A 16,446-nucleotide genomic window follows, 5' to 3' on the forward strand; every position below is an offset into this window, starting at 1 on the left:
GCTGATACGAGACCGATTGAAGATTACACAAAACTAGATATTGTCTTAATTGCAGAGTAATATGTATCGTGATTCACTTGAGGATATGATAATATGGAGAGTAATGGATCCCTGGGATTGATTACAAGACAGTAATGTAATTGAGCAGTTAGTTGATTTCCTAAATTGTCAGAGCAATGCTTGTATGTTTTCAAGTGGTACAAGAATCAAAATTAGATTACTGTGTTGACACTGTTCACAGCAGCTTTAGTAATGTGATCAATGACAGAAGACTTATTCAATGTCAATCTATGGTGGTGTTCACAATTTAAGAAATTGTGAATTACTGCCAGTGTATTGAGAAGCGATTGGTAGTTGGTAAACAGAAGTTCTATGACTACATTCTGAGATGAGGCTAAAGGTTAAATTGTGACATTAGTCATAGAGTCATAGAGTCATTTTGCGCTGAAACAAACCCTTCAGTCCAACTCATCCATACTGACCAAGTTTCCCAAAGAAAGCAGGCCCGGAATTTGTGATTTGCATCATTTCCTTTACAGATAAGCACCACTTGAATTTCATTCTGACCTCATCTACATGGTTTAGTGTAGGGCTGAACATTTGCTACATGGCTGGCTCCCTCTATGTTCAGCAGGACTGAGATTGTGTTACTGAGTTCTGAAGAAAGGACACTGGACACAAATCATTAATTCTGCTTTCTCTCCACAGAGGCTGCCAACCTGATGAGATTTTCCAGCTATTTCTGACTTTATTTCTGATTTCTAGAATCCACAGAAGGCTAGCTAAAGCACACACTCTCTGTAACACTAAACAAGAAAAAAAACCCAGAGTGTGTGCTTTAGCTAGCCTTCTGTTCTTAAAGATAATCTCCCTTTTTTAAAAGAATTGAATTACATGAGGTTGTTGCTGAATACTATTCTAATAATTCTAGACAAGGACAACAATTTTTGGAAAATGCAGACTCACAAAAGTATGAACTACTTTGTTGACACAAATGACAAGATGATTTACAGCTTTATAATGTGATAATAAGTTTTTTTTCCTTGGACTCTATTGTCAATAGCTCAATGAGCGCACAGGAGGAAGAGGTGTTCAGTGCTTACAGCTTCTGTTAGTGATACTTTAAAGGCTTGGTTGATTGTCACTTTTACAAGTTTTGTAGTAACAATAGTTTTTTTTAAACAGAGAATTAGGAATGGGTGTTGTTAGGCTGTTTCACATATTAGTTCTGCACAGTACTTTGAGTTTATTAAAGTCTCCAGCACAGACACAACTAGGACAGAGTGTTTGGAAAGAGTTAGGAATCAAACTTCAAGCACACTAGATAAACGAATGACAATGAGAAGAAGGACGGTTAAGACAGGACTGAAGGTGCCATAACTGAATGCACGCATTGTAAGAAAGAAGGTAAATGAGCTTGTGGTGCAGATCAAAATTGGCACATATGACGTGGTGGGCACCACGGAGACATGGCTGCAAGGTGATCAGGATTTGAAGCTGACTATCCAAGGATATACAGCCTATCGAAAAGATAGGCTGATGGGAAGAGGGTGTGGGGTTGCCTTATTAGTACAAAATGAAATTAAATCAATAGTATGAAATGAAGTAGGGTCAGATGGTGTAGAATCTGTGTGGGTAGAGTTGAGGAACAGCAGAGGTTAAAAAAAAATCCATAGTTGGAATTATGTACAGGCCTCCAAAAGGTAGTCAGGAGCTGCGGTGCAAGATACACCAGGAGGCGGAAAAGATGTGTGAGAAAGGCAAGGTTATGACGATCATGGGGGATTTCAATATGCAAGTGGACTGGAAAAATCAGGTTGATGGGGGATTGCAAGAAAAGGAATTTGTGGAATGTCCATGAGATGGTTTTTTGGAACAGCTTGTGGTGGAGCCCACTGGGGAACAGGCAATACTGGATTTAGTGTTGTGTAATGAGGCAGACTTGATAAGGGAGCTTAAGGTGAAGGAACCCTAGGAGGCAGTGATCATAATATGATTGAATTTACACTGCAATTTGAAAGCGAGAAGATAGAATCAAAGCTATTACAGCTGAATAAAGGCAACTACAGAGGCTTGAGGGAGGAGCTGGGTGGAACTGACTGGGAGAGGAGCCTAGCAGGAAAGACAGTGGAACAGCAATGGCAAGAGTTTCTAAGAGTAATTCAGGAGACACAGCAAAAATTCATCCCTAGGAAAAAGAAGCATGTACAGGGAGGATGAGGCAACCATGGCTGACAGGGTAAGTCAGGGATAGCATAAAAGCAAAAGAAAAAGCATATATTGTGGTGAAGGGCAGTGGGAAACTAGAGGATTGGGAAGGTTACAAAGACCAACAGAGGGCAACAAAAAAAAGAAACAAGGAGGGAGAAGATTAAATATGAGGGTAAGCTAGCCAGTAATATAAGCAGGACTGTAAGAGTTTCTTTAGATATATAAAGGGCAAAGGAAAGGCAAAAGTGGACATTGGACCATTGGAAAATGACGCTGGAGAGATAGTAGTGGGGAACAAGGAAATGGCTGAGGAACTGAATAATTACTTTGCATCAGTCTTCACAGTGGAAGACACGAGTAATATCCTAAAAATTTGAGAGAGTCAATGGGGCAGAGCTGAGTATGGTGGCCATCACCAACGAGAAGGTGCTAGAAAAACTGAATGGCCTGAAGTTGGATAAATCACTGGGACCAGATGGACTACACCCCAAAGTTCTTAAGGAGATAGCGGAGGCATTTGTGGTGATCTTTCAGGAATTGCTAGAGTCAGGGAGGGTCCCAGAGGACTGGAAAATCGCTAAGATGACACCCTGTTTAAAAAGGGAGTAAGGCAAAATACTGAAAATTACAGGCCGATTAGCCTAACCTCAATCTAAGATATTAGAGTCCGTTGTGAAGGATGAGATTTCTGAATACTTGGAAGTGCATGGTAAAATAGGGCAAAGTCACCGTGACTTCATCAAGGGGAGGTCATGCCTGACAAATCTGTTAGAATTCTTTGAGGAAATAACGAGCAAGTTAGACCAAGGAAAGCCAATGAATGTTATCTATCTAGACTTCAAGAAGGCCTTTGACAAGGTGCTGCGCAGGAGGCTGCTGAGTAAGATAAGGGCCCATGGTGTTAGTGCCAAGGTACTAGCATGGATCGAAGATTGATTGTCTGGCAGAAAACAGAGAGTGGAGTTAAAAGAGTCTTTCTCAGGATGGCAGCGGATGGTAAGTGATATTCGACAGGGTCAGTGTTGGGACCACAACTTTTCACTTTATACATAGATGATCTAGATGAAAGAACTGAGGGCATTCTGGCTAAGTTTGCAGACGATACAAAGATAGGTAGAGGGATAGGTAGTATTGAGGATGTGGGGAGGCTGCAGAAGAATTTGGACAGGTTAGGAGAGTGGGCAAAGAAGTGGCAGATGGAGTACAACGTGAGGAAGTGTGAGGTCATGCACTTTGGTAAGAAGAATAGAAACAGACTATTTTCTAAATGGGGAGAAAATTCAGAGGTCTGAAGTGCAAAGAGACTTGGGAGTTCTAGTCCAGGATTCTCTCCAGGTAAACTTGCAGGTTGAGTCAGTAATTAGGAAGTCAACTGCAAGTTTGGCATTTATTTTGAGAGGACTTGAATATAAAAGCAGGGATGTACTTCTGAGGCTCTATAAGGCTCTGGTCAGGCCACATTTGAGTATTGTGCGTAGTTTTGAGACCCATATCTCAAGAAAGATATACTGGCCCTGGAGCGGGTTCAGAGAAAGTTCATGAGAATGGTCCCAGGAATGAAAAGCTTAACATATGAGGAACATTTGAGGACTTTGGGTCTATACTTGACGGAGTTTAGAAGGATGAGGCGGGGATCTAATTGAAACTTAAAGAATACTGAATGGCCTGGACAGAATGGATGTTGGGAAGATGTTTCCATTAAAGGGAGAGAATAGGACCTGAGGGCACAGCCTTTGAGAACAGCCTTCTTCGGCCAGAGAGAGGTGTATCTATGGAATTCACTGCCACAGGAGGCTGTGGAGGCCAGGTCATTGAGTATACTTAAGATGGAGATAGATAGGTTCTTGATTGTCCAGGGGATGAAGAGTTATGGGGAGAAAGCGGGAGAATGGGGTTGAGAAACTTATCAACCATGATTGGATGGCGGAGCAGACTCAATGGGCTAAATGGCCTAATTTCTGCTCCTATGTCTTATGGTCTTATAGTATGTGTACCAGATCAACTGGCTTGGAACGTCATTAATTGACATGGAGGGTTTGAGAAGCAGTGGGTTTGGATAGCAGCTCATAAGTTAAAATGGCAGGTATGGAGGTGAGTAGGAGGGCATGATCTGCTTGAAGAATGAAGACGAGCCATTAGAATTTTTAAGTAACATGAGGGGAACTTTTTAACACAGAGAGTGGTTCGTGTGTGGAATGAACTTACAGAGGAAGTGGTGGATGCGGGTATAGTTACAACATGTAAAAGACATTTGGATAAGTACATGAATAAAAAATGTTTGGAGGAATATGGGCCAAGTGCAGGCAGGTGGGACTAGTTTATTTTGGTATTATGGTCAGAATGGACTGGTTGGACTGAAGGGTGTGTATCCATGCTGTGTGACTCTATGACTCTATAAGTGGGTGAGGAGTATTAATGCAGAGTATGTGGAGGGAGGTCACTGTGAGCAGTGAGGCCTAGTCAAGCACAAAAGATAAGCAAACAACTGGGGCGAAGTCCCAGAGAATCAAGGTGGGACTTTTAAACACCCCACCAATAGAACTGAGGAAGGGTCACCAGATCCAAAACGTTAACTCGATTTTTGCTTTGCAGATGCTGCCAGACCTGCTGAGCTTTTCCAGCAACTTCTGTTTTTGTTCCTGATTTACAGCATCCGCAGTTCTTTCAGTTTTTAGTAGTAGAGTGGAGAATATGCTGGGCTATGAAGTCACAGATTGTAATTGAATACTATTCTCCTACTGTTGATGGTCCACAGCACCGCATGGATGGCTAGTTTCCAGTTTCCAGATCTGTTTAAATTTTGTTCTGTTATAGTTGTGCTACACAACACAAAGGACAAGATTCTCAATGCGAAGACAATATTTCAGTCTGGCCTTGGATAGGTGGAATGTGGGAAAGGTTGCACATTCTGTATTGGGCAGATGGAATCATGAATTGGAGACTTTCAAGCATGATAATAGAGTTTCATGTGTGCTAAAACACCATTGATTAAAATTTTCAAAAAGGCTAAACTGGATGAAATTGATTGCTGCAGTGCAAGTTGCCTCCACAAGGTGATACCACTACGTTAAACTTGCAGCTAAAGCGTTTTCTGAACTCCTATTTGACTGGCTTGTGGCAATGTATCAGCAAATTGAAATAAGAGACTGTTTCTTCAAAATACTATTCATTTGTTTGAACTGGAGCATAACTCTGACCCGGTGAATGCAGCAAAACGTTATTTATTTTGATAAAGATTGTAGCATTTGGAGTTTAGGAGAAACTGGATGTCTTTGCAACACAGATCATTGGATCTAGTGGATGTATTAAGGAAAATAATTTGGACAAAGCAGGTCAATTTATGATATAATTGTAGCTGTAGTTTGCAATTTATAATTTAGTTTGTAATTTAAATTATCTAGCAATTTTGATGATGTATTTATAGTTAGATTTATGCAGCATGTTATGCTTAGTTGTGCTGATGTGAAGGACTTGTTTAAGTGTTTTCTTTTCATTAATTTCCACTGCTTTTCTTAAGGCGTGAATGCAAACTGATCAATTCCCATTCTTGAGGGCCATCTGAACTCATACCATGACCTGTTCATCCATCTTCCAGATTTTCCTATGTCTTTGCATTTCTCCAGCTATGTGGCATAACCATGTATGTACCTTTTTAAAATGGAAAAAAACTTCCAAAAGTATTGTGTTTGATTAGCAACCCAGAAGATCTTTTCCACAAATAAAACAGGTGTTTTACTTCCAAGATTATCTTTGACGTTCACAGATTTCCTCAGAATATGAATACATAAACATGGGTTGGTGTTGGGACCTTTGTTATTTGTTATTTACATAAATGATCTGCATGTGAATGTACAAGGCATGGTTAGTGAGTTTGCAGATAATACAAAACTAGGAGGCATCGTTGATTACCAGGAAGGTTATCAAAAATTACAGAGGGATCTTGATCAGATGGGGAAGTGGGCCTGAGGATTGGCAAGTGCAATTCAATGTGTTGGTGTTGGGGTTGGGGTGTGAGGTGTTGCACTTTGCAAAGTCAAACCAAGGTAGGACTTATACAGGAAATGGTAGGGTCCTGAGGAGTATTGTGGAACAGAGGGACCTAGGAACACAAGTACATAGGTTGTTGAAAACGGCATCGCAGGTAGACAGGGTGGTGAAGAAGGCATTTAGCATACTGACCTCCATTGGTCGAGGCATTGAGTATAGGAGTTGGGATGTTATGTTACAGTTGTGTAAGTTGTTGGTGAGGCCGCACTTGGAGTATTGTGCACAGTTTTGGTCACCCTTTTATAGGAAAGACCTAGTTAAACTTGAAAGTGTGCAAAGAAGATTTACGAGGATGTTGCCAGGACCAGTATGCTGAGTTATAGGGAGAGGTTGGCCAGGATAGGAATTTATTCCTTGGAACGTAAGAGAATGAGGGGTGATCTTACTGAGATGTATAAAATCATAAGGGGCATATATAGGATGAATGCATATAGTCTTTTTCCCAGGGATGGGGAATTGAAAACTAGAGGGCATAGGTTTAAGGTGAGAGAGGAAAGATTTAAGGAGGACCTGAGGGGCAATTTCTTCACGCAGAGAGTGGTGCGTATATGGAACGGGCTGCCAGCGAAAGTTGTTGAGACAGGTACAATAGCAACATTTAAAAAACATGTGGATAGGTACATGGATGGGAAGGGTTTAAAGGGATTTGGACCAAATGTGGGCACTTGGAACTAGCAGAATGGGCACCATGTTTCGCATGGAGCAGATGGGCCACAGGGCCTGTTTCCATGTTGTATTACTCTATGACTGTATAAGTGAGGTTATTCGTTCCAAGGCACTGTATTTTTCTCTGTATGTTTCCTTTAGATTTAATTATTCCAACACATTCCAAGTAGGCCTTCCACCTTAAATGCTCCTTTAAACTCGAGCTGACCATAATTGTCTTGCTTGCATCTGAACTCCTATTCATCTATCATTCCCCAATTCGCTGACCTACATGTACATTGCTCTTGGTTTTGAAGCTCCTTTCCTTATTTGTAAAGCCCTCCATTGTCTCGCATCATTCTACCTCTGTGATATCGTCCAGCTCCACAGCCTTTTTAGATCTTGCAATCTTTGAATTCCAGTATTTTGCATATCCTCAGTTTCCGTCATTTCTACATTGTGGACAATCCCTGCTAAGTTCTGCAATTCTATCTGTAACTTTCTGTATCTTTTTTTCCTTCTATGAGATGATTCTCCAAAACAACTACTTTGACAAATCCTACCTTAATATCTCCTTTTATGGCTTGGCACCTCATTTTGTCAAACTGTCAGGTTATGCTAATTACCGTTGGGGTGGCATGGTGGCTCAGTGGTTAGCATTGCTGCCTCACAGCTCCAGGAACCGGGTTCCATTCCAGCCTTGGGCAACGGTCTGTGTGGAGTTTGCACATTCTCCCCGTATCTACGTGGGTTTCCTCTGGGTGCTTTGGTTTCTTCCCAGAGTCCAAAAATGTGCAGATTAGGTCAATTGGCCGTGCTAAATTGCCCATATGTCCAGGGATGTGCAGGCTAGGTGGATTAGCCATGGGAAATGCAAAGTTACAGGGATCGGGTGGGTCTGAGTGGGATGCTCTTTGGATGGTCAGTGTGGATTCAATGGGCCAAATGGTCTGTTTCTCACTGTAGGGATTCTGTGATTCTCCATGATACCTGTAGCAGAACGGGAAAATAAATGGCAGATGGAATTTAATTTGATAAGCATGAGCTGATGTATTTTGATAAAAGGGGTAAGGAGAGGCAATACAGTCTAAATGATACATCTTAAATCACGTGCAGAGATACAGGATCTGGGATGCATGTGCATAAATATTTGAAAGTGGCAGAGCGTAGTTGCAAAGTATATGTAGACATAGAGCAGGAGCAGGCCATCCAGCCTGCTCCGCCATTCAGTATAATCATTGCTGATCCTCTATCTCAATGACATATTCCCACTTTATCCCACACTCCTTGATGCCTTTAAAATCTGAAGAAAAAAACAAACAAAATTTGTATATGAAATCTTGTGTTTCATAACTGAAGCATTGAATACAAAAGTGCGGAATCTCTTTGTAAAGTTCTCTTAGGCCACTTCTAAAATATGGTGAGCTGTTTTGTTTACCGCTTTTGAGGATGAGAGTTCTGAAGAGGGTGCGGAAGAGATTTACTAGAATGGTTCTGGGAATGGGGGATTTTAACTACAAGATTACATTGAAGAAGCCAGAGTTCTCCTTGGAGCAAAGGATATTGAGAGGAGATTTGATAGAAGTCTACAAGATTGTGACCGATTGGATAAGGCAAGTGAGAAGAAGCTGTTTCCATTAGTTGATGATACAAGGGCAGATTTAAAGTTTTGGCCAGACGTACTGGAGATATGTGAGAAAGAACATTACTTTGCTAATAATCACTTGGAACTTGCTGTGCATGACGTTAATGGAAGCGGAAACAATGATCGATTATTAAAGGAAGTTAGATGAAGAGTGAAACAAAGCTGTGAGTTTGGAGCTGGGAAATGGGATTGACTGGATTGTTCCACAGAGCTGACAAGGGGCCAGTAGGTGAATGGCCTCCTTCTTCATCCTAAATGACACCATGGCATTGATGAGGACTCCAGCTTTTCCTTGGAATTCTTGGTGAATGTGGTTGATTGACTGATCCTCTGCTGCTAGGCAATACAACACTTCCTGCTTTTACCTCCCAGTATTTGCATCAAATGGTTAGAGCCAGTGAAAGAGTGGGTGCAAATCCTGGATTACTACTTAATATATATATTACATTTTCGCTAACTAGCCACCCTTGTACCCCTTTTCATAGAATCCTTACAGTGTGGAAGCAGGCCATTCAGCTCATCAAGTCCACACTGACCCTCTGAAAAGCATCCCACCCAGACCCATCCTTATCCTATCCCTGCATTTCCCACCCTAGACACTACGGGCAATTTAGTATAGCCAACCCACCTCACCTGCACATCTTTGGACTGTGGGAGGAACGCGGAGTACCTGGAGGAAACCCATGCAGACAGGCGGTGAATGTGCAAACTCCACACAGGCAGTCGCCCGAAGCTGGAATTGAATCCAGGTCCCTGGCGCTCTGAGACAGCAGTGCTAACCACTGAGCGACCGTGCTGCCCCTCTTTTTGAGTAAGATCAAAAGGTAGCAGCATGTGATAGAATTGTATTGTAAATTGGTGAGGATTAGGAAATGGATTCTGACTGTCCAATTTCAGTAAAAGATCCAACTGAACTTGCTTAACAAAAAGTGTTCATGAATAAAGATAAAGCATCCAGAGAGGTCAGGACCTTTAGGAATATTCCTTATCTAGCCTGGGTAAAAAATGGTTATTTATTCATAGTCCTACCATGGAGCTATTTTCACTGGTCAGTGAGTTGGTAACTAGAAAACATTATTTTAAGGGTATCATCAAAAAAAAGGCATAAATCAGGAAATGTTATAGTGTAAAAAGGGTAATGGTGTTAGGAGAATCATAATAGATTTTAAAAGGGAATTGGATGAATGCCTAAAAAAATAAAATTTTAAATAGACACCATTTTGTTTTCATTCTGAGACGGTGGAGAAAAAGCAAATGTTCTAAATGTTTTGCATTTAGTTTTATTCCAGTTATTTAGCATTAATGACCTCCTGGATATAGGTGGTTTCCATGGTTTTGAAGACTGTTTTTGAAGTAACATCTTTAATGTGGTAAACGCAGCCAATGACTGGTATGATAAATTTTTGTCCGCCATCATACAGAATTGTATAGCACAGAGGGAGACTATTTGTGCCTGTATCGTTTCTTTGAGGGAGCTCCCCAGTTTGTCTGCATCCCCTGTTCTTTCGCCATAGCTCTGTAGATTTTCCCCTTTGAGAATTTATCCAATTCCCTTTTGAAAGTTTTATCACGGAATCTGCTTTAACTGCCCTCTCAGGCAGCGCACTCTAGATCATAACAGCTCACTGTCTGAAATCAATTCTAAATCCTCTCAGTCTTTTGCCAAACACTGGTATAATCAAGGAGGTGTTGATGTTTTGATCTCCATGTGATCCCGCCATCTAGTTTTGTATTTGTGTTTGCCTTTCTGATGGAACAAGGTCTTTTAGACTAATGGAACCTGCTAAAGTTTAATCAAAGTAGACAGAATTGCAGAGAAATTACATTGTGGAAATTGTTGATTCAGCCAAACAGTTAGTGTTGGTGTTTGTCAATAAAATAGGAGGTCTAATCCCAGTTGCATCCCTGCTTCAATATACCTTTATTTCCCATTTCCTGCAACTACTGATCTAATTTCTAGAAGGCAATCAAAGGCTATTGTACAAGATAGGAGCTCATGGTTTGGGAGTAATATATTAGCATGGAGTGAGGATTGGTTAACACACACAGGCAGAAAGGCAGAATCAACGGGTCTTTTTCAGTTTAGAAAGACATAAATAGTGGAGTGCCACAAGGATCAATTCAGGACCTCAATTATTTCCTTTCTATGTTAATGACTTAGACAACAGGACAGATTGCAGTGTATTCACATTTGCTGATGATGTAAACATAAATAGAAGGGCATGTTGTGATGAGGACATAAGGAATCTGCAAGGGGATACAGCTAGGTGAGTAAATGAGTAAAATGTGACAGATGGAGTTTAATGTGGGGAAGTATGTGATCATGCATTTTAGTAGGAAGAATCAAAGGATAGATTATTTAAATTGAGAGAGACTTCAAAAAGTGCAGCGCAGAGGGATCTGGTTGTTTTTGTGCATAAAACACAAAAAGTTAGTTACTAATTTACTAACCTTAAACTTTAGGAGGTGAAATTTCTCCTGCTATTAATTTTAGTATTGGCACTAACTGTTTTGATGCAGCTGAAAGGAATGCATTCCCTTACCTGTCAGTTCCTTCTTGTGTTAAAAAGAGGATTGGAAGGCTAGTAGAACATTAGAAAATGCTTTTGCTTGTCATAAAATGTATAGTCTATTAGCAACAGGCTAGTAGGCAGAACAGATAATCTTCCTGTAATGTCAGTTGTCATCACTGTTTATTGGGACGAGGGAGGGGCACTTCAGAATTATGTCAGCAACTGAATACATGTTCTCCCTCTTTTCCAACATACAACATTATTTAACTTATATTTATGCTGACAATGCTGTTTCACAGTAATGAGTACAGATTATGATTTACAGCAATTTCATCACAATCCTTGTGATATCGTCCATCATCGGCATAAAGTGCATTGTGCATTGTCATTTTCTATGACATCTCCTTGTGAAGTGGAGGGAGGGGTAACAAACATAATAATCCTCCATTCCACCGACTCCAATGAAACTAAGAACATATCTTTCTAAGATGTTTTTGTGTCATTAGATTTCCTGATGTCCTTTTACAGAACAGAGCTGTGGCTCATTCCAATATCCCCAAGGGTAATAGATTTCCGCAGACACGGCCCCAGAATAGAATGAAGTGAAAGAATAAGAGCCTGTTTTTAAATCAAAACTTGCCTAATGCCTGACTAAATTACAACAATAGCACCATGCATTTGTACAGCCTCCTTAATGTAATATTGGGCCAGATGGGCAAAAGGCACTTGAACAAGGTAAGTTTCAAAGAATTTTTTAAAAGGGAGAGAGGAGGAAAAGCAGAGAGACAAAGGGAGGGAATTTCACATTTGCGGATCTATGCAGCTGAAGGCACCTTTCCTGACTCGCCATCCCAATGATGGAGTGCTTAAAATTTTGGATGAAGGCACAAATGAGGGTTTCTGTGGCAGATAAACTGAAGTAAGGTCAAAGCCAGGAGATGTTATGGAGTTAGGAATAGGTGGTCTTAATGTTTAATTAAATTAAGCATGTACAGTGACTGGTTTCAGAGTGGCATCAGCAGAGGTCTGTGAATAGGTTCCTCTTTTATCCAGCATTGCCAAAAATGGTACACTGTGTGACTAAGTAGGATAGGAATCGAGATTTATTGGGTAGTACCTGATGCACCTTCTTGCCTTAATTAATCTGGCAATTCATAGCATTCCAAATAAGTGGGAGAGTTATACTTGTTTTTATTAACCCCAGTCACAAACTTGCTCGTGCAAACGGGCATGGGCATCATGCTAGTGAAGTCTTGCAGATCCCACTTAAAATGATCAAGACTGTAGTTACTTGTACCATCAGCTCAGATTTGCACTTGACTGCATATCAAGCTAGCGTCAAGTGCACTGAGGGCCTGTTTAAGTGATGCTGATTAAAACATGAGGGTCCCCTGTGCCTGTGCAGCTGCCATGCCGCTGGTGGCTCCTGCCACTCGAAACTCAAATAATTACATGAATCCCCAGTAGGATTGATGGGTTTCAGTGAGCACGTGGCACATCTGTTATGCTCTGCCTAATGAATTGTTCTGCAGGAAGAGGCTGCAGCTTGTCATCACAGCTCCTTGTCCCTCAGGGGCCCTCTGCTTGTTTTCTAACTAATGTTATTTATAGTAATTGAATTCAGATTACCCTCCTGGGTCTTGTGAATACATTGATAGTTAAACACTTGTTGGTTTTGGCTAGATCCAGTTTTGAGAAATTCTGAGAAGGTTTTAATAGAGCCAAGTGGCAATTGGCTTGAGCTATCAGACCACAGGTTTTGAATAATTCTGACCTGCAACATTAAAATATTTTTAAAGCAAGCAATTTATCATTTATATTAGATCCAACCTGTATATATATAGTTTTCAGCCAAGTATTTTGTATGCTGAAACTGCCACCCTGAGATGGATTGTGGATGCTGCAACATGAAGTATTGTAAAGTTATTTCAAGATAATAAATTGAATAGTAATATTGCAAAACTGCCCTTCCTCCTCTCTCCTTATGTTTTCAAAAATAGGACAGGATAGGAAACATTTGAATTCTAAACCTTTCCATGACTGAATGAGAAGACTACTTTGTGCCTCTGTGCTTCTGTATGCATCTGCTATTTAAAAAAAACACACTTGGTTATGGTTCATTAATCCTTCATTCCAAAATTCTGAGAGTGCCCACCTCAGATATGCTGGTTAGTTTAGCATATGGCCTGAACTGGTGTTTGAAGACATATGGAAGAGACAGAGTATTGAAGAAACAAGAATAAGTGGATTCCTTGCATAAAGAATAAATAATTGAAGTTCAGAATTGAAGAGACTTGAAGTAAAAAGTAAAGTCACTATTGTCCTACCAGATCATTGGGCCACTCTCTCATTAGAGAGACAGCTGGTAATAGTTTAATCTAATGGTCACCAGGCCTTAGGCAAGAGGAGAGGTTGAGGAGAGTCTTACATGGTAATCTCAGCTAGTGCGAGAATAGAACCCATGCTGCATCGTAGACCAGCTATTCAACCAACCAAGATAACCAACCCCTTACCAAAAATAGGGGGCCTCCCATTCAGAAATGAGATGAAGATTTTTTTCCCTCTGAGGGTGGTGATTATTAGGACACTCCTCCCCAGAGAGTGGTGGAGGTAGGGTTATTTAATATATTTAAGGCAGAGGTAGGTATATTCTTGACTTATAAAGGAGTCAGTAATTGCTGGGGCTAGACAGAATGTGGAATCAGATCAGCCATGATCTTTCGAATAGCAAAGCAGACTAGAGGGTTCTACTGGCCTGATCCTGCTCTTAATTCATATTTGTAAATTTAGGTTCAGCATTGCTGCAGACACAATTCTGAACCATACTTCAAGTAACACAATAGAGTCAGTCAGGGGTCAGGAAGATAAGGTGATTTTTTCAAACACATGTGGTTGTCAGTGCAGTCTATAAAAAGCACCCTGCTATGTTGTGGTTGTTCATCTCCACAACACAGTGTCTTTCTCTAACTGACACTGAGAGAAATGTCTAATCTTTCACTTTAAGTGCATGGATATATTTTGCTGATGGCTGAATCAAATCTGAGCAAAAGTTGAAAAAATTATTTGTGTAATGGAAGATTTTTTTCACACACTGAAGCCTTCTGATACTACATGCACCAAAGAAAGAGACATCAGTCCAAGAGAATGCGGTGAAGTGGAGACTGATATGCCCACCACAAGCATTTGATGCTGCAAAATGCTGGAATTTCACAATAGAGTTCATTAACTTCTCTGTTTATATCTATGGAATTAACTAAAATTGCATTGTATGGAGGATAACACGCAGACTGGAGAACATTACAGAGGGTAACAAATGCTGAATCGTTTGTGTTACATGGAAGATAAAATACCAGCTGGATGCTGTCCTGTACTAATACGATAAGGAGTGAGATGGCAGCATAAACCGCAAGAACCTTGAGCAGCTTATTTGTGTCATCTGAACTTCAAAGAATGTTACCTTCTTGGGGCATGTTCAGAGGTTTATGAAGGAGTGTCTCACATTAAGTGCTCCTTCTTTCTGATTACAATGTGCCTTCTGCAACCTTCTCATCTTAAAGTTGGAACTTTAGATCAGAATTGTTTTTGAGATGCAATACAGACAACAGAATTTGGTAAGTTAAAGCTTTTTGGCATGTGTGGGATGAGGTTCCGATAATGTGCAGTGGAATGGTGCATCTTGTGGCAAGCAATCATCCTTCAGATCATGTTGCAAATTGCAGGAAATACAAATGAGTAATGGTTCAGTGTTGTCACTGTTAACATTTGGGACCTCGCAAATATTATGCCCAATAGTCAATGTCCTTAATCAATAAAATGAAAGTGTAGAAAACAAAATAGAGCAATCAGTGGAGAGACATAGGAGTGAAATTAGTCAAATTAGGAGCAGAAAGAAAACTAAAGGACTGGATTATTATATGTAATGAAAACACATTAGGAAGGTAAATTAAGAATATTTTTACATTACTACCAAAAATATTGCATGTTTGGGAATTTTGGTAATTGAGAACTGCATATCAGGATAGATATGTGAAATGTACAAACATAACCTGAAGAACCAATGGCCCTGTTCATCATGTCTGCAGACAGGGTGCAACTGCTTTCATAAGCACATAGTCTTTTTTCATCTAACAACTCCTAAGGTGTGTGGGGTTATCTTCTACTATCTTAGTAGTCACATGATACAATGATAACGATTTTATTTACCAATCGATCAATCAATCCAGATATGACAAGAGCAAAACCCCAGTGGTAGAATGTTTTGGGAATCGTAGGCTACAAATCATCTTTCTTCTCTCCAAATGAATTGCACAAACCATTGTAATGTCCCAAATTGTGCAAACTATATCTTGTATAGATTTCTTTATGAAAATAATTTTAATTTCCATTTCTGAATGTTGAAACAGCTTTGCATCCTGAAATTTATCGCAAGACAGGGATAAAAATACTGCTAAGTCAGATGAAAAAGTCTTGAAGACCCATTGGAACAATTCATTACTTGCTAGATTAAGACACTAGTGCTTCATTGTTCCCTTCTGGACTACCAAATTTGAGTGTCATTCCAGCGCCATAAATCAGGACTTTATTAGGGGTCCTAGGACATAACGTACCAGCTGTAAACGGTTGTGATGAGATTATTACTTTGCCATTTATTCCGTGGATGTGGGCATTGCAGCAGAGGCCAGCATTTATTGCCCATCCCTAATCTTCCTTTAAGGAGGTTGCACTGTGCTGTCTTCTCGAATCACCACAATCCATATTGGGGAGGTACATGCCTAGTACTGTTAGGGAAGGAGTTTCCAGGATTTTGATTAATTTTGAGATTACTTTGTATTAACACTGCAAGTTCGACAGTTTCATGACATGCGATGTATTTCAGCGAAGAAACTCCCAGCATGATTACAATTTTCCCATTTTGCGAGGTTAATGAGACAGCCACATAAGCCTTCATAGAGTGAATGATTTAGAAATTGTGGCATATCTTTTGTTGCCACACATTGCTGGATTAGTTGCAAACTAATAATGAAGCTATTTTTTCTATTCTTTGAATTTCTCCAAAGGTTATAACCACACTTTTTATTGTGTGTTAGAAATTAGTGAGAAACTTGTGTGGACATGTATCTGTCTTGCTACTGTACTCTAAATTTGACCTCCAGTGAAAGGAAATGGTCCATGAGCAGATTTCATGACTTTAAGTCACCCAGAATGCAAATTAAATGACAAAGAGGATCAGCTATTTGTGAGGATTTTATCTACTCTGCTTAACTTTCCTCCACAAGCATTTAACAGTTTGTCGTATATAAAAAAAATCCTTTTTATTTTTCTGCAGAGAATCAGATTAGAAAAAGGAGAAGCTGATGGTTAAGAGGATTAACTGAGGAATGAATG

At 40.1% G+C, this 16,446-nt stretch overlaps 1 protein-coding gene across 7 annotated transcripts in view; it reads left to right on the plus strand.

The window, feature by feature from the left end:
* lin52 (lin-52 DREAM MuvB core complex component) overlaps positions 1-16,446 on the plus strand; it is a 77,912-nt gene that overhangs the window by 14,159 nt on the left and 47,307 nt on the right. The window contains exon 6 of one of the 7 annotated variants that reach the window (XM_048599963.1): positions 5,729-5,785. The exons of the other annotated variants lie outside the window; for them this stretch is intronic. Coding sequence (XP_048455920.1) covers positions 5,729-5,745 — 17 coding nt within the window. The 3' untranslated portion in view covers positions 5,746-5,785. Of the gene's footprint in view, positions 1-5,728; positions 5,786-16,446 lie in introns of those variants that run through there. 7 annotated transcript variants of the gene reach the window in all.

This window comes from Rhincodon typus, chromosome 8, assembly GCF_021869965.1.
Source record: "Rhincodon typus isolate 14 chromosome 8, sRhiTyp1.1, whole genome shotgun sequence".
Lineage (NCBI taxonomy): Eukaryota > Metazoa > Chordata > Chondrichthyes > Orectolobiformes > Rhincodontidae > Rhincodon > Rhincodon typus.